This window comes from Akebia trifoliata, chromosome 4 (genome assembly GCF_017979445.1).
Source record: "Akebia trifoliata isolate Shusen 1 chromosome 4, ASM1797944v1, whole genome shotgun sequence".
In the NCBI taxonomy this organism is placed as follows: Eukaryota; Viridiplantae; Streptophyta; class Magnoliopsida; order Ranunculales; family Lardizabalaceae; genus Akebia; species Akebia trifoliata.
The window spans coordinates 32,061,046-32,088,413 of NC_141378.1; the positions used below are offsets into that span (position 1 = coordinate 32,061,046).

General features: G+C 37.9%; 1 protein-coding gene across 2 annotated transcripts; it reads right to left on the reverse strand.

Moving 5' to 3' along the window:
- Positions 1-1,692: 1,692 nt before the first annotated feature.
- On the reverse strand, positions 1,693-26,204 carry LOC147404737 (protein FAR1-RELATED SEQUENCE 5-like). Of its 2 annotated transcripts, none has more exons than XM_086440803.1 (2): positions 23,631-26,203; positions 1,693-2,064 (listed from the first exon to the last, which is right to left on the reverse strand). In XM_086440803.1, exons 1-2 carry the CDS (start codon positions 25,782-25,784, stop codon positions 1,897-1,899), a joined length of 2,322 nt encoding a protein of 773 aa, XP_086296929.1. In that variant the 5' UTR covers positions 25,785-26,203; the 3' UTR covers positions 1,693-1,896. The 2 variants fall into 2 exon arrangements, with proteins under 2 accessions (XP_086296929.1, XP_086296930.1); XM_086440804.1 differs by lacking the exon at positions 1,693-2,064 and adding an exon at positions 2,345-2,481 and having other exon boundaries at positions 23,631-26,204.
- Between the last annotated feature and the right edge of the window lie 1,164 nt (positions 26,205-27,368).

Here is a 27,368-nt window from a genome sequence, read left to right on the forward strand (position 1 = left end):
CACCAATTACAGCCCCACTATATTTTGTAGATAATAATGCAAAAAATATTATTTTTTATTAATAACTTAATCATGATCAATAAAATGTACCATAACACATATATGGTATATTTTGATCGGAAGACCATAAATCGAAAGTTAAATAAAATGTGTTTTTTGAATGTATTCTTTAAAACTCTCTTTTTCAACAATTAAAAATAGTATTTCTTCCCTAATAAAAAATTTTACCATTTCAAATCGTGTTATGTCTTCCAAATAAGACCACATGCTTATATTACCCGCACTTGATTAATTAATTAAATTTTGACTAAGATTAGGTTTTTTTTTTTTTTTTTTTTAACATGTTTTTTTCAAAAAAAATTTCATCGAACTAGTTCTAGTCCCAGTACTTGAACAAACTAAAGATTTATCGCAATTACATTTAACTTTTTCAAATTTAGATTCATCGGGATTTAAACTCTTTACTACCGTAAAATAATTCCAAACTGCAGATCGTTGTATTTTTTCTTTTGGAGGGCTACTAGACGATTCAGGTTCATTACTAGCCACCTCTCCAATATTTGCAAAAGAATTATTTTCATTTGGATAGAGTTAAAGATAGAAACCAAACCCAATCCGAAACTTTTCGGATCGGGTCCAATTCGGTCCGTTCGGGTTTTGATCCAAGTCCGGTTCAATTTCAAGTAATGGGTGATTTGTACATCCCTATGTGATCCGAATCCGATCCGTTTCATTTCATCCTTAATCCGAAACCAATCCGAACATATGTCTTATTTTCAAATGATCAATTTCACAAAATTTTAAACATATGAAATCATTAAATTAAAAAAAAAAAAAAAAAATCTACTTTCCAATGAGAGAAACCAAAAAGACTAAAATATTTTATCGATACATATTTATATGAAATTAAGAATTAAAAAAATTATTAAAATATATTTGGATTTGATTTTTTTGGAGCGGGTTTGGGTACATATAAAATTATTTTGGATCTAAGATTTCAATCTGAATCCGGTTCAAAAAATCCAATTTTTCATAAAATACATATAGTTAATTCAGATCGCATCATTGCCAGCCCCACCACTAACTATACCCCTTTCAGTTTGGTCTCCTGTCCATTTTGAAGATAAAAAAAAAAAAAATACCTTAATAAAAATGGGAACTCATTTTCTTAAAATACTTCGGATTGATTCAGTCTTCGCAACTGTTCCAATCTTAGTTAGATTAGGATATTTTTACATAGAAGATTATCAGAAAGAAAAGGAACAACAAAATCTTTGATGGAAAACTATCTCCACGGGAAGGGATTATTTTCAAACATTTTTTGTGGTGTTGGATTTTAAATCTTCTTAAACCTGAGACTATAAACCATCAATGTTAGTAGGGCTGTCAATGGATCGTATCAGGCTCTTAACAGATGGGGTTTTTATTGAATCTAAATATTAAGATCCAAAACCAATTTAATAACAATTGGATCCAACCAAACCAAATTTGAGGTACAAATTCTAAATTTACTTCATATATTTAAATACATTGATAATATAGTTTCTCACATTTTATTCCGATCTGACAAGATATCAGATTGGATCCTCATCAGAATCATCGATCCAGACCCAAAGTTATTGGATCGTAAAGAAGCAGATTTCAGGTCTGATCCTATCCATTGACAGCCTAGATGTGAGTGCTATGGGGAAATACACAGATAAAGATCATTCTTTCAAAGTACAAAGATTACCTCATCTTGAAGAACACCTCTGTGCATCTAATGCAACAAACAATTTAACAACTACCCAAACTATAGCTAAAACTTTTTCCACAACAAGATGAACAGCTTAGTTAAGACTGGCGAGTTAAACTACAGAGACAAGGGAGAGAGAGAGAGAGAGTGATTACAGAAGTTCAATCCTTCATGCCAAGCTTTATGTTTTGAACTTTAACTGATAACTGTAGTTTCTGTTCTTCAATGTCTTTAAGGATTGTAAGCAAGTTTGCTCTATACACTTCACACTTTCGATTGGCACGGTTCAGTTCACGAGATAGGTCCTGAATTTTCTTGTCCTTGTCATCCTACAAAAAGAAAACATGATATTACAAATTTGTTCAATAATTCAGTAAAAAACAGAGCTCAACATCATGTCATCAAAAGATATGATCAAATGCATATACCATTAATCAACCATCATAACATGTACAACCCATCTATTGGTTCATAGAAAAAGAACAAGGGTACCGATACTGTCATCAATGTGTACAGCGTCACATAAATTTTATAACAAAATGAAAACTACAAAGCACATCAGTGAGAATTGATAAATTGCTAAAATTCTGTTAGTGTAGATACCACGATCTGGGTTCAAAACCTCCCCTCACCTACTAATTAGGCTGTGTTTAAGGGTGCCCACCGTATTAATAAGCGCACCCACGAAGTAGTGATGATTAGAGCAACTCCACCCATGTCGACATGCCTCCAGAACATTTTTTGGCCTATGTTGACATAAAAATAAAAATAAAAAGTGGGGTGCTCAAATCATAGAAATAAGTTAAAAGGGTGACCTTACTAAGATGGGCGCCCTTACAAACAATTGGGGTGCCTATAATACAGGCCACTAATTACTAACCACCAACTCGCCTCACTTATCCAAAAAAAAGGATGAACTGATGAACTAACTACATCATGATATGTATGGAATATCATAATAAAACACCAAGCCCACATATCTTGATGAAATGGATGGAGGATGTGTGAAGTACGATGAATGTTGGAGAATGGCTCATACATCATCGATCAAATAACTGTAAAACCCAATTGAATGAGATACCTAGCAAACTGTAAAAATAAATTAGATGTACCAAACAAGAAAATAATAGATATTCAATGCCTTTTGCAAGCTCAGATACAAATGCAACTTAATCAATAAGTAAATAAATGAACATGTACAAATATGCACCCTTTGCACTTTACAGTCGATGCAGACCAATCATCCATGGACAACATAAATTGTAACTTCAATTGTTAATATCCATACAAAATATTCTCATCTATAGACTCTATGGTAGCAATCATATTATTGTTCATGCTAACAGTACAATATTTAGTGATACGTTAATATGTTTATGCAAAATAATAAATTTATATATTCTTTGTTTATTCTTATAATAAAAAAATGTGTTTAAACAGGTATAGTATGTATCAGTGTTTTTAGAGGCGTGTGAGGCTTACATCTCAAGGCAAGCCTCAAGATGAGTCTCATTAAGAACTGGCATAAGGTCAAAACCTTAAAGCAGCTGAGGCTTACACCTAAAACCATGAGGCACCTAAATGGCATACACCTCACATTATTTTAGTTTTTTAAATAATGCATTTCTTCCTCATTCTTTATATTCTTTTATAGCTAATTTATTTATTTTTTATTATCTAAGTGAGATGTTATAAGTTTCTCCTTTTTTCTACTTTTGTTTCTTTGTTATTTCTTGAACACAATATAATTGGAACACTTAGAAATGAATTCGAATACAAAGAAAATCGTTGAGTTAAGTTATTTTATATATAATTTTTGTAGTATTTAGTATTATACAGATGAAGTTTTTAAAAAAATAATATTTAATTGTACTTCTATAATGAATATAAAATAATTAGCTATTATAGAGACTTTCAACTATTGTAATACAAATATTTCTATTTAGCTAAAATATAAAGTAATAATATTTTATATTTTTATGGATTAAAGCTTGAAATTCGATTGTGTGTATTTGAAATATATAAATATGCAATGGCCATCCTAATTTTGAATTTTATATCATATTATTTATTTAAAAATATCATGCATGTGAGGCTTGCGCTTTACGCTTTGAGGCTTACACCTCGAGATGTAAACCAACTGAGCGCCTTGCCGAGCGCCTTAGCGTCTGGAAACATTGGTATGTATCACTAAACAAAATGAGATTTTTAATAGCATATAAGATGTCTAGATATGGACATGGAAATTGGTATGGGAAAGCTGGATGAAACTAATTTCCAAATCCCGCTAGAACTGAGTTACTGAACTCCTTAAAAACAAACTTACCGATCAAAAAAAAGTTGGTAGCAGAATAAGAAGAAATCATCATAGAAATTGGGAAGACCATAAAAATTACCAATGTCAAACTGCACAACAGTAGCACCCCCACCCCCCCACCCACCCACTCTTCAAGAAAGGTAATTTTCAAAGAAATATATTGATTATTGGTGATTTTCCTGATTCCTTTGGAGCTGATTGATATGCTTTGAACATATCCGATTGGTTTCCCCAAAAAATCCAATTTTGCACAATCGGATGGTAGTACTAGAAATGATTATTAGATGATTTATTTGAAGTAGATGAGTCTTTTTTTTTCTGCTGTCATAAAATCAAAGCCTTCTCCCAAAGATTTGTTGTCCACTAAACAAATGACATTCCTCCATTCCACTCTATCCAGAGCCATGTCTTATGTTATTGAACACGCGTCCTTATCCCCTATCACTATCAGATTATCTCAATCCAAGTTCTTTTGGATCTTCCTCTTGCTCTTGAAGAGCCTTCAACTTGAATATTTCTTCTAAACGAGGTAATAATTGACCTTCGTTGAACATGCCCAAAACACCTCAGTCAACTTTTTTTGAGTTCATCACCTATTGAAGCTACTACATTTTTTTGAATGCTTCTTTTCTAATTTTAATTTTCCTGGTCTTTCCACGCATCCATCTCAATATACTCATTTCTGGTATGCTAGAATCTTTAACATGATGCTTCTTGGCCTTCAATTTTTTCTTATAAAGTTAACAAAACATGTTATTGAGTTCCTTCCAGCATTGAAGGAGTTTTGTCGATTTTTCCTTCATGCATGTTGACGACCAATGCTGGTTTTCATCGTTGGCAATGTTAGGTGGTCTATATAGACCTATTAATTGATGACAGCTAAGCGTGGGAATACTTTTGGGAGTATTAGTTGATGATGTGTGCATTAAGTTTCAAGAAGTTAGATTATTTCTTCGTTGTATGTTGATGAGCAAGAACTGATTTCTGTTGTCAATGATGTTTGGTCTGTAGAAATCTATTAACTTGTGCTAGTCAAGTGTGGGAATACCTTTGGGAGTATTATTTGATGTGTGCATCAAATTTCAGGGTGTGAGATTACTTCTTGGACGTATTGTGTAACTCAGCCCAGGACAAGTGGCTCTACTTTGCCTGGGAGTCACTGATGGGGACATCAGAGATCATAGGTCATTACTAAGTCAATTTTGAGCCCATTAATAGGCTTGACGAATTTTAGAAACGTAAGATTTTTCTTATTTGTTTTAGGTTATTTTAGGAATTTGATTTGTCTGGGTACTATTAACATCAACTTTCTTTAGACCTTATTTTGAGGGGTCAAAACTTGTTGTATAAAATTGATTCTTATGTCATTTGAAAGGTTATTCAATTACCTATCCAACGAGTCCAAGATTTTGTGATTCCGATGATTTTTTGTAAAGTTATAGTCGAGATACTGATAAGATATCAATTTAATATGGGATTGGCTTCTCAAGGTCAAAAGCGTTAATGTTATGTCATGTTAAGTTTAGGGTTTAGTGTCTAAAACATGATAGTATTTCTTACAACTCCCTTCTTGAGATTTTTTTAGTGATTAGATGTGGTGTGAGGCTATCTTGGAGTGATTCTAAGGTAATATTCCTCTTCTTCTACTTCATTTTTTTTAATAATGATTTTCTAACTCCCCCTTTTGACATACACCCCTATCATAGAACCATAGATCAGTAGCCTTGGGATACGTAGAACCATAAATCTTTTTCTTGTGTATCCCAAGGCAAATGATCTACGGTTTTGTGATGGGGGCGTATGTCAAAAGGGGGAGGAGGGGGAGGGGGGGGGGGGGTGGGGGCATCATATTATCACGACTCTTTTTTTTTTTTTTTTTTTTTCTATTTTAGATCATCCCTAACCCCTGTCCAATCCCAACCAAATACCCCAGGACATTCTCAAAAATAACAACTACCTAACCAAGCCCTTCTTGGTCCACAAGAAATCACCCAAACTTACCCTACTGCATCTAAAGCCTAATCTTATTTAACAACCCTAAACCTAATAACAACACTCTATTGTAAAATTTCATAATTGCAAAATATTAAAATTAAACCCTGAAAATCCAAATCAGATTCCCTACCCCGTATTACATTTTCCATCCTGTCCCACATCAACTTGGAATCAGAACCTAGGTTCAGGCAACACAAATCAGCAGATCGTGTCGAGGGAAGATGGACCCAATAGGTATGTTCTCGAAGGAGTTCAAAATTATAGTCTAACTTATGTCAAACGCACCACTTTGAAGCATAATTTTGCTATGTACATGATCGTATTATACAGAAACAACGGGATTAAAAGCTCAAGCAACTGCACTAGACTTATTTCATGACAGAGTAAAGGTAAAAAAAATGTCGAAGATATGCCATTGTGTCACGGCCCTATTCTTTCGAAGCGGGGTCGTGCGGCGTAAGGGGGTCAAATCCACTTGCAAGCCTGTAAAATGATCGTACACCACACACACGTAGCTAGCAAACAAGTAAACGAGGCAACACGAGATAAAGCCCGGAGGCAACTTTGTTGATATAATATTGATTACACGGTGTAACGCGTTACAAAAGCAAATAGATGCGTTACAAGCAAATGATGATCCTATGACACGCGGGACTTCCACGGAGCTGGGCTTCAAGGGCTTCAACAACGTGGGTGTAGGCCGGGGATTGGGATAGCACTGACACCCTTCCTACAAAGTGTATGCTAAGTCTTTACTAGGTTTCTAGAAGGAAACATCAAAAGTAGAGGCCGGTCATACTCCCTTATTACGAAAATGCCACTAAGCTAACAAGTGTGCCCTGGCACGGGGCTGACACGTACCCTAAGCTAACAGATATGCCCTGGTACGGGGGCTGACATGGCTTCATAACGAGCCTTACATACTGTTACATGAGTGCTCCCGGGTAGCTCCGGGGCGAGCTTACACCTAACTCTAGGTGACAGATGATGTGGCCGTTACAGTCTCCCCCACCTATTCTGCAGACGTCCTCGTCGCATTGACCTGGCAAACTCTTCAATCGGTTGCTTGAAAGGTTGTAGGTTCTCTGCACTCTCCTGTGTGGCTTCAAATTCTGGCATGTCCTGTGTGACGAAGTACTCCACGTGCTGCTGCTGCTGTTGCTGAATGGAACTGCTGCTGAAATGACGTCTTCGAGAACTTTGTCGACAACACGCTCTGGCTGAAAAGCTGAATGAGAAGTGGTACGTGTTGGAATGCTGCGCGCGGGATCTCCTTGATCTGCTTGGTACAGCTTGAGACTTCTTGCATGGAGGACAGAGTAGATGCTGTGTAACCTGTACGGTAACCAGAGTTTAGCAAACCTGTACGTCCTTGGACTGTGTCTCCTGTAGCCTGAAACAATAGTGTGAGAAGTTAAACACTGTTGGCCTGATATAAGTTCAAAAGTACTCTTGTTGGAGGAAGAGTTCTTCTGAGTGGTGGAATTGAACAAATTCACCCAATTCGGATGATCGGCATTGGCAAGATGCCTAAAATACTCCAACGCAGAACTGAATCTCTCCGTTGGCCAAACTGATTGATGATGTACACTGCTCGGAAAATCAAGCTGGAATCTAAGTAGTCTGCATGGTCCGTTCCATAACTTCCCTGTGACTCTTGAATCTCTGACGCTGACAACACTCTGAGGTACATCACAATTCTTGCCGACACTCTAACTAAGTGGCTGAGGGGCTTCTTCTGCAACTTGAATCTTACAGTAACCTGATCTCTGACCTAACTCTGAAAAACACTTGGCTGTCCCAAGCTTATCAAACAAGTCGGCACTCTGCTGGATAGGATACTTGTTCTTGATGGTAATCTTCTTCACTGCTCGATAATCGATACAACGTCTTGAAGACCCATACTGCTGCTTGCTCAACTCAGCTAGTCTTGGATGATTCATCCTGTAAGGCCTCCCTATAAGAGGTGTGGCAACAGGTAGCAATTCATTCTGATGATCATTCGACCTACGTGGCTGTAGTGTCTTCGGAAGCAAATTCGCTATCTTATCATCAACTTCTGCTAAAACCTGTGTAACTTGTGTGGGAGTTGAACTATGGTCCTTTTCTTCGGCTTCAACTCTCAAGGAAGCAATGTACGGTTGCTTACCTTTCTTCAACCCTTTCTTCACTTGAATGGCTGAAATCAAATTTCCCTCTTCCTTGCCTGTGGAGACGGGAACAAAGCTTGGACATTCACCTAGCATGCCCAAGGTGTTGGCAAATGGCATTGGTACAACCCTGTTCTGTCGCATGAAATCCATCCCAATGACAACTCTGAACTCATCGAGCGGAACTGCGAGTAAATCAAGCTTACCCTTCCATGTACCTATCTTGACGGACACTGACTTGGCCGAACCTTGGATAGGAGTGGCTTGGGAGTTTACAGCTTTCATACGGCTTGAACCCTTATCGAGCCGGATATTGAGACGCTTCGCCTCTGCAGGGGTAATGAAACTGTGAGTAGCTCCTGTATCAACCATTGCCTGGGTGGTCTTCCCACCAACTTCAATATCGACATACATAAGACCCTTCCGTTTCTGGCTATTCTGAGTCTCAGATGTCTGCTTCATTGCATTCAAAAGATGCAAGGCTCCCATGTGAGGAGAATCTTCATGATCTCGCCCACTCGTACTCTCGTGACTAGGGTCACTCTGGGAAGCTAATAGTGCAGTCAGTTTGGCTCGCTGTGGGCACTTAACTGTCTTGTGAGGCCCACCACACAAAACACATCCATGCTTGTGACGACGCTTGACTGGCGAGGTACTTCTGCTCTGTGAAGGAGAGGAGTTCCGTGACGATCCCGGACTGGAACTCTTTCTATGCCTTCCATTCTTGCCATTCGAAGACTTCTTTGTGTACTCAGGTTGCTGGTAGTAACCCTTCGATTGAGGATGTACATACTGTTGGCTCCCTCCCGCGGGAGTATAATCAGTCAACCGCTCGGTTGCTGCAATTGCAGACGCGAGATCTTCCACACGTTGCCGTTGGAGTTCTGTCTGAACCCAAGGCTTGAGTCCTTCTTGGAATGAGAACAGCTTGTCTTTCTCTGACATATCACGGATATCAAGCATCAAGGTGGAAAACTGCTTGACGTACTCGTGAACTGTACCTGTATGTTGGAGTTGCCTCAACTTTCTGCGGGCAATGAACTCCACGTTCTCTGGTAAGAACTGGTGCTTCAATTCTTTCTTGAGGTCCTCCCATGTATCGATGGAACATTGGCCACTTTCCATCTCGGTGTACTTTGTCCGCCACCATAGCTTGGCGTCACCTGCAAGATACATAGAAGCAGTTGTTACTTTTACCTCTTCGGAATCCGGACGAGCTGCACGGAAGTACTGCTCCATGTCGAACAGGAAATTCTCGAGCTCTTTCGCATCGCGAACACCATCGAAGGTACGTGGCTCGGGTACTCGCAAGCGCGAGGGAGAAGCATCACTATTGGTAGGCCGTTCGTTACCGACGGCGCGGACCAGGAGACCTACTTTTGTAGTGAGTTCTGTAATCTGTTCCTGTAAGACGGCTAGGTTGTCTCGGGTATCTTCCTCGAGGGCTGTCACTCTAGCTCTGAATGTCTCGGATCTTTCCTCCAGCGTGCTCTGGCGATCATCTATTCGTGCAATACCATCAACAATACCGGATAGCATACCTATCTTTTCCTCCAATACCTCGATGCGTTCCTTGTTTGTACGTGGTGCTGGTGTGTTTGGAGCGGGTAGGTCCGCGGTACTAGTAGTTCCTCTTACCATCGTTCGCGTGAACTGAATGGAATCTCGGGGGAATAGCTAGGGGGAATACCTACTGTGCTCAAACAACTGCTGCTCTGATACCAACTGTCACGGCCCTATTCTTTCGAAGCGGGGTCGTGCGGCGCAAGGGGGTCAAATCCACTTGCAAGCCTGTAAAATGATCGTACACCACACACACGTAGCTAGCAAACAAGTAAACGAGGCAACACGAGATAAAGCCCGGAGGCAACTTTGTTGATATAATATTGATTACACGGTGTAACGCGTTACAAAAGCAAATAGATGCGTTACAAGCAAATGATGATCCTATGACACGCGGGACTTCCACGGAGCTGGGCTTTAAGGGCTTCAACAACGTGGGTGTAGGTCGGGGATTGGGATAGCACTGACACCCTTCCTACAAAGTGTATGCTAAGTCTTTACTAGGTTTCCAGAAGGAAACATCAAAAGTAGAGGCCGGTCATACTCCCTTATTACGAAAATGCCACTAAGCTAACAAGTGTGCCCTGGCACGGGGCTGACACGTACCCTAAGCTAACAGATATGCCCTGGTATGGGGGCTGACATGGCTTCATAACGAGCCTTACATACTGTTACATGAGTGCTCCCGGGTAGCTTCGGGGCGAGCTTACACCTAACTCTAGGTGACAGATGATGTGGCCGTTACACATTGGCTTACACCAAACATGGTGTCCAGACTAATAGATTTCTTCCTTGATTTCCTCATTACTCATCTTGAGTTCAAGCTCATGGATGTCAATCCTATACATTTCATTATTCCCATTTGGGTATTCCAATTTATGGTGTCCAAGACGGTTTTTCTTGCAACATAAGTTTTGTTGCTCGAGCTTTTAATCTTGTTGTTTCTGTATAATACGATCACATACATAGCAAACTTTTGCTCGAATGCACCACTTTTGAGCATAATCTTGCTATGCACGTGATCAAATATTATACAGAAACAACGAGATTAAAAACTCAAGTAATAGAACTTATGTTGCAAGTACAACCGTCTTGGACACCATAAATTGGAATACCCGAATGGGGATAATGAAATGCATAGGATTGACATCCATGAGCCTGAACTCAAGATGAGTAATAAGGAAAACTAGGAAGAAATCTATGTCTTGCCACACACAGAGCAAGATTGATGAGTGTGACGCGTCAATAGTTCTTGACAAAGAATTTGTGCTTGATGAATATGAGCCATCGGTAAAGAAATTGGAAGAAATGCCATCAAGTCTAGAAAAGCCTGACAAAATCTAAGAGCAACCATTGGAGGAGATGTTGAGCCACATCTTTTGTCTCTTGCACTAGCCTTATCCTATGACAAAGTAGAGGTAAAAAAATGTCAAAGATAAGATATTGGTTTACACCATACATGGAATACCTCAGAATATCAACTTTAATTCATCAAAGACTATGAGCCTTGAGGTTATGTATTTAGCTCATTGATTTCTACATCTAAGAAAAAATCGAATGAAGGGAGGAATTGAAATGGAAGCTCCCACTCTAGGAGGAATTAGACTTCGAAGATGTCGAGTGCATAACATTCAGAAGACCTCGCATTGGAAAAATACATGAGTTGTTGGAGTGTGGAAGATGCATAGGTTGATATTACGAAGCAGAGCAAAGCTAAATTGCATGAAGACTATCGAAACTTCATTTATTAGGGAATTACAACAATTTTATTTCACCGATGGCGAAATCTTCTCAATCAGGGAGAATTGATAGGGGGATCGGAGATCATTGGTTGTTATTTAGAGATTTTGTAGCCCATTAATGGATTGGAAGGATTTTAGAGATAAGATTCTTCTTATTTGTTTTAGGTTATGTTAGAAATTTGATTTGAGCTTGGATACTATTCACACCATTTTCTTAAGACCTTGTTTTGTAGGGGTCAAAACATGTCGTATTAAATTAATTTTTGTGTCTTTTGTAAGATTATTCAATTACCTATCTAATAAGCCAAGATTTTGCAGTTCCGATAGATGTTGACAAAGTCATGGCTAAAATACTAATAGGGTGTCATTTTTACAAGGGATTGGTTTCTCAATGTCAAAAATGTCAATATTTAAGTCATATTAGGTTTAAGGTTTAGAATCTAAAACATAAGAGCCTATATATATGGCTATTGTAATTGATTTCAGATAGTTCATGGAATAAAAATTTTACAGCTCTCTTCTAAGATTTTTTTTATTTTTTTTATTGATAAAGATAATTTTATTTAGAAAGAAAAGAAAACAAACGGAGTCAAGGGTACCAACCCAAAACAACAAGAGAAACAAAGAAAAAAAGAGAGAACAGAAAATCCCAAACAACTACTCCGGCGACAAAGTATAAACCCTATCCCATCTAACAATAAATTCTTCAAAGAAAACCCATTTGAATACCTTGTAAAGTTTGCTCCAAGAGAACATAAATGCCCAAATCAATAAAACTAAATCTTCAATCTTAGAAACTTTCCCATAAAAAATGTGACTATTAAGATCTTTCCAAATACCCCAACAGATTGCAAACAGTGTCAAAAACCAAAGAATCTGCTTCGATGAAGAAAATGAGCCTCCCTAAGCAAACTACAAATCCAATACCAACTTAACCGAACGAGAAAAACATAAAACATCCTAGTAAACCCAAAAGAGATAAGAAGTGCGACCAAATCTGATGAGCAACCCGGCAATGAAGGAATAAGTGATCTGAAGTTCCCATACATGATTTACACATACAACACTGATTCGGAGAATGACGTCTCTTCTAATGAATTGATCCAACGTTGGTAGTCTTCCTAAAGCTGCCACCCAACTAAAAGCCGAGATCTTAGAAGGTATCTTACCAACCCAAAAATTTTGGAGGGAATGTCACTGAACTCCTTGGTGCAATGGTGTGGTAAATTGATTTGACGAAAAACCTCCCTCCCTAGCACCACCCCACAATCTACAATCAACCAAAGAAACCTCCATGTGACTATTCTCCACCAAATAAATCAATCTCCCTAAAGTTTCTAACTCCCAATCATTAAAAGCCCTTCTAAACCCAAAGTCCCAATTGTTCTCCCATTCCCAATGGTTTTAAACAAAGAAATTTCTCAATCCTTTTTCAAAGATAAATCGAAAAGATCCAGGAAAAGGTCCTTAAGCGGTTCATCCCCACACTACCAATCCTCCCAAAATCTCACCTTACTCCCTCTCCCAACCTTGAATTTTACTTTTCTTAAATAAAGGAAGTCTTCTTAAGAAAGGTAACAACGGATCTCCTTGTCGAAACCCCCTCAAGCTTTTAAAATAACCTATTGGAGACCTATTCACCAAAATCAAGAAGGTAGGTGTGGAAATGCATTTCATAATCCACCGAACCCACCTTTCACTGAACCCCATTCTACTCAACAAATACTTCACCAAACTCCAATTTACATGATCTATGCTTATTCCAAATCAATTTTACAAACCAACCCCAGAATTTTTTATTTTCTTCGCGAGTCAATGCATTCATTGACTATTAGCACACCATCCAAAATTTGTCTCCCTGCAACAAACGCTCCTTGAGCCGAACCAATGATGTTACCGAACACCATTTTTAGCCTAGATGCCAAAACTTTTGAAATAATCTTATACACCGAACTCATCAAACTAATCAATCTAAGATCCAAAATGTCTTCCGCTCCCATAACTTCTAGAATCAAGCCAATAAAAATGCAATTTGAACCCAAATCCAAGAAACCTTCCTTGAAAAATCATCCAAAGTAGCCATCACATCCTCTCTCACAGTCTCCCAGCAAACTTTGACAAAACTCATATAGAAACTATCTGGCCCCAGGGCTTTATCGCTAGCCATACCACTAACCACTCCCCACACTTCGTCTACATCAAACAACCTTTCTAAACATCTCTATTGATCCAGAGTGTAATACTATCAAATTGCAAGTAATCGAGGGTAGGTCTACTCACACTCTTCATAATACAGGCTGTTACAAAATTGCACTACCCTATCATACACCTCTTCCTCACCCAACCTCCACGAACCATTTACCTTTAGCTTCAAAAGGAAATTTACACGACTGTAGAAATTCACCATGCGATGGAAGAAGTTTGTGTTTCTATCCCCCTCCTTGAGCCAACGAACTCTCGACTTTTGTTTCCTACTGATCTCATCCATAGCAACTAGCTTTGGAACTCGACTTTAAGATTCACCAATCTTGTTCTTTCCACAACACCCAAACTTTCTATTTCCTCCATTCCATCATCTCTTGTAACTCCAACAACACAACATTCTTCTTTACATTAAAAAACCCAAAAGTTTCCTTATTCCAAATCTTCAACTTATCTTTGATCGCTTTCAGTTTCAACCTTAACACTATCCTTGGCCTACCATCAAACAAAAACTCATTCCACCAAGAATGTATCAAATTTGCAAAGTCATGATGCAACAACCACATGTTCTTGAATCTTAATAGAGTAGGACGATCCTTCAAATCCCCTGCCACCAAGGAAATAGAACAATGATCTGATACAAGATTTGGAATTTTTTCTTGGCCCATCCTCCCAAAATGTTACATCCATGGGCAGATTTCCAATGGGGGCACTTGCCCCCACAAGAATTTTCAGTCTATCGAATAGTGAGCTATTGCGATTTGCGAAAGATTTTAGTAGAAAAAAAAATCTACCACTATTGCCCCCACAATTATTTTTTTTTTCACTCTTGCCCCCACAACTATTTTTTTCACTTAGTTGTCGCCACAAAAAAAAATTTCTACTCTTGGTTGCCCCCACATGGGCAAAATCCTGGCTCCGCCCCTGAACATGTCAACACAAGAAAACGACTCGATCTGATGAGTTTCGGATTATCCTGGTTATTTGACCACGTAAAGTCTCCTCTACAAAGCGGTAGATCAATTAGCTCATTCCGATCAACAAACTCCGTGAATTTACACATTTTTGAAGTGATCATCGAATGCCCTTCTCAAAATAAAAACAAATGACATTGAAATCACCCTCCACGACCCAAGGTTTATCCCACCGAGCTCTTATATCATCTAATTCTTTCCAAAACTGACTCCGCTCTCTATCCCGAGTTGGCCCATAGATCGTTGAGAAAACCCAAATAAAATACTCACCAACCAATCTGCATAGGACTGAAACCAAGAAGGTCCCAATTAGATAATCCTCCACCACCATCGACTTCCTGTCCCACAATAAGATGATACCACCCGAAGCCCCCCATGAAGGAAGAACATACCAACCAACATAATGAAGCCCCCATAACTCCCTAATTAGCCTCTCATTCACCTTCTCCAACTTTGATTCTTGCAATACCACAATATGCGGCTTTTGCTTACTTAAAATTGCCTCAATCGCTACTCTTCTAGGCCTCATTAAGATACCCCACGTTCCAAGAGAAGATTTTAATCAACATTAAGACCAGCTGAGCACCTATCAACCCTCTTCCCGTCTAAAGCCTTAAGCAGAAACTCCTCCACTAATCTTTTTAGGTCTTGAACTTCTTTCCTCAGGCTCTTATTCTTCTCCTTAACACTATTGTCACAAAAAAAAAATTGTCACAACAAGAAAAGGGTCTCACTATCTTCATCTTGGAAAACTAGGTTTCAAGTAGTTCCTCGACATCATATCCACCGCCACCTGACCAGACAAATCACCACCAAAAATAGACCATTGTCCCACTACCTTCTGCATACAAAATTGTACTCCATTGCATATCTTCAACACCACATTAATCAATAGTTGAGAAACATTTCCTTCATTTCTTACTAACATCCCCACTTTCAACCTAGATTCTACCCTATTGGCTAAGATATGCTCAGATAGATGCAATAAGTTACTTTGAACTTCCTTGTCAACAGTCGACACCTCCACACCATCCACCATAGTAGCCAAAGCAACAGATTTTTCTGGAGCTTCTGAAACATTCACCCACAGCTACGACAAATCCAAAGTAACCCCCTCCGCATCCAAACGAAAGGAATCCCCTCTTTCCCAAGTTAATTGATTGCCTACCCTTGTTCCATGCTGGATTAATCTCGATTGATCCATCACACCATGCACACCCCTTCCAATCTTAGTCGAAGCCAATCTAATTCCAAATACAGTTCTAAAAGAAACTAAATTTAACCATGGAACACGCACCCCTTTACCACCACCCAACAAAGAAAGGATGCGACTTCCTCCTCCCACATCAATCAGCTCTACCCTTAAAATCTCTGAACTAAAACTACTATGTCTGGACACAAACTAATCAAGAACCACTAAGTCCAACGAAGAAGGATGGAGAGGAATAGGGCTAGGATCTTGGGCAACCACTTACGAAGAGTTAGGAACTTAAGGTTCTGAAAGCAGACCTCCAGAAATAACCAAAATGATAAAACCCACATTAAGGACGCGTCCTTCAGGTCTATTGCCCTTTCTAAATGCAAGTTCAGCCCAGTCGACTGCAAATCAATCTCCTTACACATCTGGGCCTACCCAAAACAATCTCTTCTAAGATTTCTCCAATGATTGGATATGGTGTGAGACTGTGAGGCCATCTTGGAGTGATTCCTAGGTACTATCTCCTCTTCGTCGTCATCTTCACATCACCTCCATTTTTTTATTTTCGATTTTAGATCATCCCTAGCTCGTGTCCAATCCCAACCAAATACCCTAAAACCTTCCCAAAAATCAACAACCACCTTACCAACCCCTTCTTGGTCTACAAGAAACCACCCAAACTTACCCTGGTGCATCTAAAAATTAATCATATTAATTAATACCCCTAAACCTAATTACAACACCCTATTGCAAAATTTCGTAATCACAAAACGTCAGAATAAAACCCTGCAACCCCAAACGAGATTCCCTACCCCGTATAACATCCCCTTACGTCCTGCATCAATCACCTAGTGTTATTTTGTAAGTCCTTAAAAAAAGTAAATGCCGACCAACAATAAGTACTATGGAGGTTAACTCATCTGATTCTAGAGGGTTCGATACTACAAATATTCCTCTAGAAAAACTTGGGTGGCATATTACTATCATAAAACTAGATGGATCAAATTACTTGGATTTTAGAAGGTCGCGGTCTACAGGGATGTTTATTGGTGAAGAGGTAAACTTAGACATATATTTTTTTTTATAAGTAAACTTGGACATATATATAAATGGAAGGATGCAATAACCCAACCTATTTGGTCTTGCTCACGACAAATGGAAGTAGATGATTTATTTGTGATGTCGTGGCTTCTCCATTCAATGTAGGTAGAGAATAATAAGGGTTTTCTATTCTTGAGGACACCAAAGAGATCTAGGATGCTATAATCCAAACTAACCCGATGAAAACTATGCCCAGATATAACAACTAACCTAAAATATCTCTCATCATCAACAAAGGGAGAAAACATTGACTAGTTACTTTGCTTCTCTTCATAGAATGTGGAGCGAATGAGCATTCTCACTATGATAGTTTTGGGTTGAGAGGATGACATTGCTTACAAAAAGGAGAAATTTACCTATATATTTGAGTTTTTTTTTTTTTTTTTGATCGATATATATTTGAGTTTCATATTGGCCCAGATCTAAAGTTTGAATTAAATAGAATACATTTACTTAGTAGAGAAGAGTTGAATACTATGTCATTTATATGCTTAGATATAAAGTGAAGACAATAGAAAAAATGCTACTCAATAGTACAACGTTCTAGCTCTGGATGAGCCAACACTTACATCTCTTAAATTGCTTCCAAAAGGAGGTAAAGGGAGTGCAAGACAAAGTTAAAGAAAAATCGAAGTGTTGGAATTTTTGTAGGATGGACATAATAAAGAATCATGTTGGGACTTGGTTGGTCGTCCAGCTAAGATCACTTAATTAGGGTCCTCCACAGCACAATTGATGCAATACGATGATAGAAAAATACGAGAAATCTGATTTGGGATTTGGACTTGGGTTAAGGATTTGGGCGACAATAAGAAAAAGGTTTCCAAAATCCCAATTGACTATTGAGATGTAAAATGCAAAATTTCATAAATTACGATATTTTAGTTAGGTTTGGATAAGGGTTAAAGGAAAGGGGAAAGAGGAATCAAGAATTTAAGAATCAAGATTCAAGATTTCAAGAAATCAAAAAACAAGAATTAAGAATTCTTGAAAAAAACAAGAAAACAAAGCTTATGGATTGGTTTCTTAAAAGGATTAAAGGGTTCTTGATGGATTCTTGATGATTTCTTGATTATCCCTCTTTTCATTGCCTAAATCGGTGGAAGTTAAGATTGAAAGACTCATGAAGAATTTTTTGTGGAATAATAACAATGGTGGTAGAAAGTATCATTTGATGAATTGGAAGATGGTTTGTACTCCAAAGAAGAATGGAGGTTTGGGGATTAGAGGGCTAAGATTAACAAATAAAGCTCTCCTGGGCAAGTGGCTTTGGAGATTTGGGGAAGAAAGAGACAACTTGTGGAGGAGGGTGGTTCAGGCTAAATATGGTGAGAAGGGTTTTGGTTGGTATAGTGATGAGGCGAGAGGAACTTATGGATGCAGTGTGTGGAAAGGTATACCGAAGGGTGTTGATAAGTTTGATAGGGAGATTAGATTCAAAGTTGGGTTTGGGGATAAGGTTAGATTTTGGGAGGATTTTTTGTATGAAACTTCATCTCTGTCTACTCAATTCTCATCCTTGTACATTTGTTCTTTGAAAAAAAATAACTCAGTAAGGCAGTGTCTGATTCGGAACGGGAACACGGATTCTTGGGATTTGGGTTTTAGGTTTTAGGAGGAATTTCAATGATTGGGAATTGACGGAGGTTACATCTCTTCTAGAGTTCCTCAATACGATCTAATTCAGAGAGAACGAGCAGGATAGAAGAGAATGGATCAAGGCTAAGGATAAGAAGTTTTCTGTAAAGTCTTTCTATTTCTGCTTGCTTCCGTCGGGTGAGGTTTCTTTTGCTCCCTCTGTCATCTGGTCCTCGCTTGTTCCTTCTAAGGTGTCTTTTTTTGTTTGGCTTACCTCTTTGGGTAGAATCCTTACCTTGGATAATTTGATATGTCGGGGGTGGATTACTCCAAATTTTAGTAATCTTTGTTCGAGGGACGGAGAGTCTGTTAACCACATTATTATTCATTGTTCTTTCTCCCGTGTTATTTGGATGTTCTTTTTATCTCGTTTTCAAGTGGATTGGGTTCTTCCTTTATCTGTCTTTGCACTTTTTGAGGGTTGGAGCTTCAATATCTTCTCTTCTAGGAAGAGGTATCTTTAGGCTATCCTTCCTTTCGCAATTGCTTGGGGTCTCTGGAGAGAGCGCAACAACAGGGTGTTCCACAGCAAGGAGAGCTTGTCTCACACGATGATCTTAGAGATTTTGGGGTATCTATTCTTTTGGTCAAAGTTGAGTAAAGACTTTGAAGGAGTGAACTTCCAAGATTTTGTCTTTAATTGGGAAACCGTTTGTAACTTGTAGATCCCCGCCAGGTTTATTTTTTTATCTTGCTTCTTTTTAGTTGTTTTTTCTTGTATTGTTGATTGGGGGCTTTCTCGGCCTCCTCCTCTCTTTTTCCTCTTTAATGAAATTTATATTTATCAAAAAAAAAGAATTGTAGAAAAGAAAATTTGAGAAAGAAGATAAAAGATAATAAAATGATTAAAGAGAATGATATACTTACCTTGGAATCACCCCAATGATTTCCATGACATCAACTACATTGAATGCACCAACATTCAAAATAAGAAAATAATTTTGATTTTTATTCATTCATCACCTTTTTGAAATCAATTACAATAGTCATATATATAGGCTAGAATCAAAACCCTAATAATAAAATTATATAAATATTAACACTTTTGACCTTGAGATGCAAATTTCATGTAGAACGAATACCCTGTCACTATTTTGACCACAACTTTCTCAAAACTCATCGGAATCGCAAAATCTTGGACTTGTTGGATAGGAACTTAATAACCTCTCAAACAACACCAAAATAACCTTAATACAATAAGTTTTGACCCCTCAAAATAAGATCTAAAAATAGTGACGTGAATAGTATCTAGACTTAAATCCAATTCCTAAACTAACATCATAATAAACTTCAAGAATAAATAAGACTAAAAAAAATAAAATAGGCTCGTAACTAAAGCCCAATAATTAAAATAAAATAAAATCTTAAAACTACATGACCCAAATAAGTAGGCACATGAACTCTAATGTCCCCATCAACAATGCTTCATCTTTTGAGGGTATGCAATCATCTGACATCACTATATCTCAAGACTCAGAGATAATGACTCATGACATGCATGCATAGGTTATTCCCTTAAATGTGAATAGTCTCAATTTCTGGGTACGAATTGGAAAATCTAGTATGGTGTCCCAACCAGAGAGTACTTCTTCATCAACATTTGCATAGACAAGTACTTATGGATCTACTTTTTTGGCATCTCATAGTTCTAATTCCCCATTATGGATTATTGAATCAAGTATTTCAAACCACATAATAAAAGTATGACTATTGTTATCCTCTTACTTCGTCAATTGTGGTAGAGAGTTCGTATTGCTCATGGTTCTCTATCATCAATTAGGGATTGTCAATGGTTCTTCCCAATGTGTCTAGTCTCCTCTTTTACATTTCTATTGTCTATTCATAATATTACAAAATATTTGAATTGTACTAACTTTTTTCAAGTTACTGTGTGTTATAGGACTCTTTTTTTTATAAGTATAAAATTTAATTGAAATAGTGAAAGATTGGCCAAGCTGGCCAACAACAAAAGAAAAAAGAAAACAAGGAAAGAAAGATTCATGGGAGACGATATCTACAAAAGGACGATAGATAGTGGTCGTAGGGCACGTGGACTGTACTTCCTTAATAAAGTTCCAATTACTTCTAAAGCTCACTAGTCTAGTATTCTAATAGTATTGGATTAAATGATAAAGCCCACTAAGTATGGTGGCATTATCATTTTGTTCATTTATCTTTTTAGCCTTTCCATCGTTTATTTCCGCATTTGTTTACTTTTGTTACTACGGATATTTAATGTGAAGTTTGTGAGTAAGCTAAACATTGTTGTTCCTCTTATCCTTTTAGTAGTAATAAATGTGCCACTCCATTCTCCGTCATTTACACTGATGTTTGGGGACCTTCCCCACTACTTCATTGTTTGAGAATCATATAAAGTCAAAAGAAGTATACTCCATTTTCCGATACTTTTCTAAGATGATCCTTATTCAGTTTGATAAACAAATTAATGTTCTTTATCCAATGGGAAGCCAGGGAAGGGTCGCATTTTCCTGTTTGGAATGAGTGTTCCAAAGACTTTTGGCCAAGGATTGTTCTTAAAACATCATATCTCATTAATAAATGCCATATCTGGCATTAAACTTCAAATCTCCATTTGAACTCCTTCTGATCGTTCACCTTTTCTATTCCAACGAAGGTTTTTTGCTTGTGTATGTTATGTTCATGTTCGAAATTCTCACCGTATTTATTTGATCCTAAGACATTCAAGTACGTCCTCCTTGGGTACCCAATTTCTCAAAAGGTTACAAATTTAATCATCCACAATACATGTGTCAATGGATTATTCTTTTTCTGCCTCTTTTAGTATATCATTTCAAGGGGATAATAATGGTGAAGAGATTTTCTTTCCTATTTCCATTGTTCATGTGCCCTACTAATTAATTCTACTAGTTCACAGGACGAAGATGGGCCAGAAGACAGAATTGAGAGTTTATTCAAAAATACATCAACCAATGGCTGATCCACAACAGCTAGTAATTCCTTCCTCGGACTCAGGTAACATCCCTTGCAAAATTCCTTCCTTTAGTGCTCCTATGGTTGATAATTCACATCTTTCTTTTGCTATTTGTAAGGGAACACACACTTGGACTCAACATCCAATAACTCCTAGAATCAAGAATTCTTTGAGAAGATTAACACTAGCCCAAAATTCTGTGAGAGATTAGTGGAAATACGACTTCCATGCTATAAATATAAGGCAAAACTAGAGCTAAGGACCCAACGAAGGTAACTCGTACCTTTTACCGATGTGGTACCTACCAATTGTACTCCAAGCCTCAATTCATGAGCAAAACATGAAATCAAAAAGGAAAAAAGATGGAGGTCTGTGTGATAGGCGTTTGATGGTCAAATCTCCACTATGTATAAACAAAAAACATCCCCATCTTTTGCGTCATCTATGGGAAATGACTACAAAAGAAATATGGCCAGAATTAGCCAATGTAACCCCTACACTGAGGTTGGAAAAGCAAAACATGCATAGAAGCCTCCATTGAACCAACCCCTGAAATTTGTCTCCACAACTAGAAGTAGAATAGATGAGGGAGAATATTGCCAAACAACAACAGCAATACACTGTTGAAGCAATTCATGCTTCCGTATATGGTTGATAAAAACAGGAGGTCGGCATGAGAATCTTAAGCTTTCTCCATCCACACCCCGAATGTTGGTGCCAGACAATCAAAAAGTTGTGATCGATGTGATCGTGTGATCCCCACTGTCTGAAAATGATGCCAAGGTCATGCAAAGATGGTAAATGAGGAGTACCGAATACCTACATGAGGTTTTCCACACTAACCAAGAGTGAGTGAAGGCAAGCAGTTGCAAGCCCAGAAGGGGGGATAACCATTTTTGGGAAGGAAAGAAATTATTTGAGATATATTCTCTGATTAGAAATTCTTCAAGAGAAAAGTAGGAGACCAAAAGTAATTCCAGGCTCCCCAACCCAATTTAAGATTTCTCTTGATTCTTGTTGCATAATAGAAGAAGTTCTCCGACAACAAGGCCAAATTCAATTTCCAATAGAAGGCAAAACTAAGGTTTTTGTTTGCGTTCCTTACTGTTGTGGTGTATTCTGATTTTTATAGCTCTTTGTGTCCCTGATTTGCTCCTAGGTTAGTGCCTTAATTCTTGCTACTTTCCATTGCTACAACCTTTCAACATGCTGATTCCACTCCTTTAATCATTCTGGGCTATCATCCCAAGATTCTGAGGATTTCTTGTAATGTCTTGATTCTACCAATTTTTCTAATGGAACAGTGTCATTTAAGATTTAATCTGATCTTCTGTTTCTGTGTCACATGTTTCCTATGATGGATTTTTACCCAAGCAAAAAAAGGCAATCGAGATGACCAGCTGAAACAGAACAAACAAAAACAAGCAAAACAAGACCAACAACCCTTACATAATTTCAAGATTACAAACCCAATCGCATCTCTGCACAAATCATCAAAAAAGACTTGCCTAAATTCCTTCTACACTTTACACCAAATGAACAACAACCCAAAATCAATAAAACCAACTCCTATAAAGACTTTTCGACAGCCTCAAATACCATATGTTTGTGATAATGCATGCATATTCCTTTCTTTTACTGGTATGAAATGCTTGTGAAAGGAAGCCCCAAAATGTCAAAATAGTTGCCAAGCCCAGTCCTATTCGAATACCTCTTAAAATTGGGTGTTGCAGTTGAGTAACTCTGTTTCATACGAGATTATAACTAAAAAGTACAAATGGGTTTTTTACCACCAGTCATATTGGTCATTTCTTTGTCCACAAAAGAAAGAAAGATCATGGCATTCCAAGAGTAGGTAACCAACAGTAATACTATCCCTAAAAATCACATAAGCAAAGCTACAAATCAATAAAGAAAAAAAAAAAAAAAAAGGGATTATTCAAAAGACAAAATTTGGTACAGAAACAATACAAAGCATGGCAATGGAAATATTGATCAATTTCTTGGAGAAGAAAATGTAGAAGTAATAATTTCTAAAATGCACAACAAGAAAAGAACTGACCACAGATTGAGGTTGAGCTGAACCCCATTGATGACCACCAATGGTATAACTTCCATCAGTAAGACTGTCTTCACGACTGTTTCCATTGACCATTGGAAGTGTCCCACCGTGTTTTTTCGCCAAAGCAAGTTTTTCCGCAGCCTCTTGTAAAGCACCCATTGCCACATTGTAAATATCTACAGTTTTCGCCCCTTCATCTACATACTTGAGAGCCTCATGACGTAAATTATTGTATCGAACAGTAATAGATTCCCGACTACTATTCAACAGATCACTCGCACGTTCTTCCAATATAACCCCACTCTTGGCATTTCTAGTCCACCGTTTCAAAACGTAGTGAGATGGGAGAGTAAGAGCATTTGTGACTCTAAAGACTGTTAATATATGTCTACAAAGAAGACCTGAGAACTCAAACATCTGACATGTACATGTTGCTCTCATCTCAAGAACATTTTGTCTAACAAAGTAAGCTTTGTGATCTTCCCCAAATTTGGCCACTCGATAAACCGTGATTGCCCCATCATCCTCCATTTTGGTTGCCATGAAAGTAAGTGTCTCGACCAATTCCTCTTGAAATTTCATAAATAATTTTCTTGTGTATATATCTGCCGCTTGTTTTTCCATTGGAGATGGTGTCTTGAGAACTGGGGTTGTGCTCATCGTTTCATAGTCTGCTTTTACTTCTTTCTCATACCGACTCTCTAAAGCCTTCTCGTACTGTTTAACAAACATCTGTAGAGTGGTCGATGCATTCACATACCCATCAAAATACGAGTTCATACTATCACTCCGTTGGGTTATTGACATTTCAGCAAAGAACGTGTCCCGAAGATATACTGGGACCCATTGCCGGCGAGCTTCATATATCGATCGAAGCCATTCATGCTCCCTAAGATCATAACTACCAATCAGAGAGAACCAACAAGATTCAAACTCCTCTATCGACTCCGTGAGGTTTATGCATTTATGAAACTCTGATTCAAAATTCGGATGTTCAAGGTACACCTGAGACAACTTCTCCTGACCTTCTTTAAAGATGTGCCACTTACAGAAGCGGTGACGGGTCTCTGGAAATACTTGTTTGATGGCTGACCTTACAACCCGATCATGATCGGTAGTAATTGAGACGGGAGGGCGACCGGACATTGCCATAACCCAGGTGTTGAATAACCAAATGAATGATGCTTCGGATTCATTTATAAGGAGAGCGCAACCAAACAACACAGGTTGTCCATGATGGTTTACACCAGTAAATGGAGCAAAGGGTAACCTATATCGATTTGACCTGTAAGTCGTGTCAAAGGTAACTGTATCACCAAAGTAAGTGTAATTCATCCGAGACTTCGGATCAGCCCAGAAGATATTACCCATACAATGATCCTCATCGCCTTGCACAGAGTAAAAGAATGCCGGGTTCTCAGCATGCATGTTTCTCAAGTACTCCAAAAGAATTTGGGTGTCTCCGCCGAGGGTCCTCTGACGACTACTTCTCATGTAATTCCTACAATCTCGTTCGGTGAATCCAACATTGCTAATTCCACCATATTCTTTTATCAAAGCAGACATAATCCCACTTGGGCCAATCCCGGCTCCTTGTAACGTGTCGATCAAGGACTTTGCGCTACCCGATACATGTCTATGAGACCGAAGACAATGTACCTTATCGGGGGGAACCAAATCATGATTATGTTCTTTTTCAAAACCAGACACAACCCATTTCCCCGAATCTTGTACTTTTACTGCCAACATCGCTTTACAACCTACTCTAGTAACAGTTCGTGGCCGTTTCACCTTACCATCACTCCCAGGCTTCTCTCTCTCGACACGAAAACCTTCTTTGGCACAAACAAATGATCTTTGTATTATTGCCCCATCTCGCCTTGAGCGACGTGTCATGCTCACACGAGTACTGAACCCAACACGACGAGCATACGAATTGTAGAAAGCCTTGGCTGCCTCTTCCGACTCGAATTCCATCCCCTCATAAGGTTCAAGATTTGTTTCTCCATCAGGGAAATAAAATTCTCTACCAATTGAACTCTCGACCATCTCATCGTCATCCTCAACGGGATGCTCGATGTCGACTGCGTCGTCTCCCAACCCCATATCAAATTCAATAACCTCGTTTTCCATATTCAATGGTTCGAACTCCATCGATAATAAACTACAGCACACTTGGTGTCACTCAATTTCTTGTTTTTCGAATTAAAACTAGAAAAATCTAGGGCATTATACAAAATTTCAAATCAGAAAGAAATTGACCTTGAATTGAACGAAACCCAGATGAATCTATGATGAAGAGGAGCTCCACCGGATCTTCAGCAAAAAAAAAAACTTACAAAGAGAGAAAATTTTCAAGGATTTTACAGAGAAAACAAGATTTCTAGTTTAGGGTTTCTTGGGGAGTTTGCGGAGAGAGTGAAGAACAAAAACCATGGCTTCCAAAACCCTAGCTTTCTAGGTATTTAGAGGGATTTCAAGGGTTTCTGATTTGGGATTTTGGGCGTCGGAGTTGCAGCGGGTTACAGAGGGCAATGATCCAGTATTTGACACGAACCCACCACGATGAAAAAGATGTACATGAGACATGACAGATGGTTTCAAATCTCATCCGTGATCGAGATGACTCGGGCGAGTCATCTCGCTATCTTAAACGAACGGGATGGGCTCGAGTCATCTCGCTATTTTAAACGAACGAGATTGATTTACATACAAAGTGTTCGCCCCACTCCCAAGACAAACGAGATGGGACAAGAACAGTATTTTGAAAATCTCGGCTGAGAGACTCAGCCGATTCAAACAATTTTATACTTTTAGGCCTTCGTTGGTGTGCTACAAATCATTCACAAATGCAAATAATTTTTTGAAATTAATTTTATTGGTACCAAACTTACACAATGCAAATAATTTGCTTTGCAAAATATTTGAATGAATCATTTGAATTCTTAAGAAATTTTAACAAATGATTTGCAAAACAAAAAACACCGCAAATCATTTGCAAAATTACAATGAAATCTTTTTATTTCAAAGATCACCCAATCATAAAAATAAAAAAAAGATTCGCAAGAGATTTTTCAATGATTACTTAGTAATAGTAAATCATTCATTGCAAATCATTTGTATTGCAAAACATTTGTAGTGTTTATCATTTGCAAATGCAAATGATTTGTAGTGTACCACGCAGGATCTTAATCTATCTTGTTTAAATATACTAGGGAATGCTCGTGCCTACAATACTTGTGTGACACGTGCACATGTTCCTTACATGTTGAATATTCTTGAAATTTTGAAATTTTAATATAAATATTTGTTTGTCTAATCATATGTTTTAGTCAAAGTACAAATTTGTAAAAATATTTGGGATAAATTTAGATCACGAAATTGCAATGATATCGAGATTATCAAATTAATGTATTTGTGCATGTGTTCCTTGAGTGTTTAAAAAAAGGATTTTGTATTTTTTTTTTTTTAATTTAATTTTCAAAGTTAGCACTCCAACATCACACCCCTATAGATTTCATCGAAAAATACAAATTTAGAAGGAAGAAAAAATCAGAATTTTTTTGATGGTTTTGATCTAATGTTTTGCAAAATAACATTTTTTTTTTGAGAAAAAAATTTCTAAGCTCCTAAATTTTGGTTCTCTAACATCATTTCTTAAGATAAAATAAGAGAACTGCTATTGGCACCCAACTTTTACTTATTACACTCTAATTTCTTAAATTATTTATCACACCC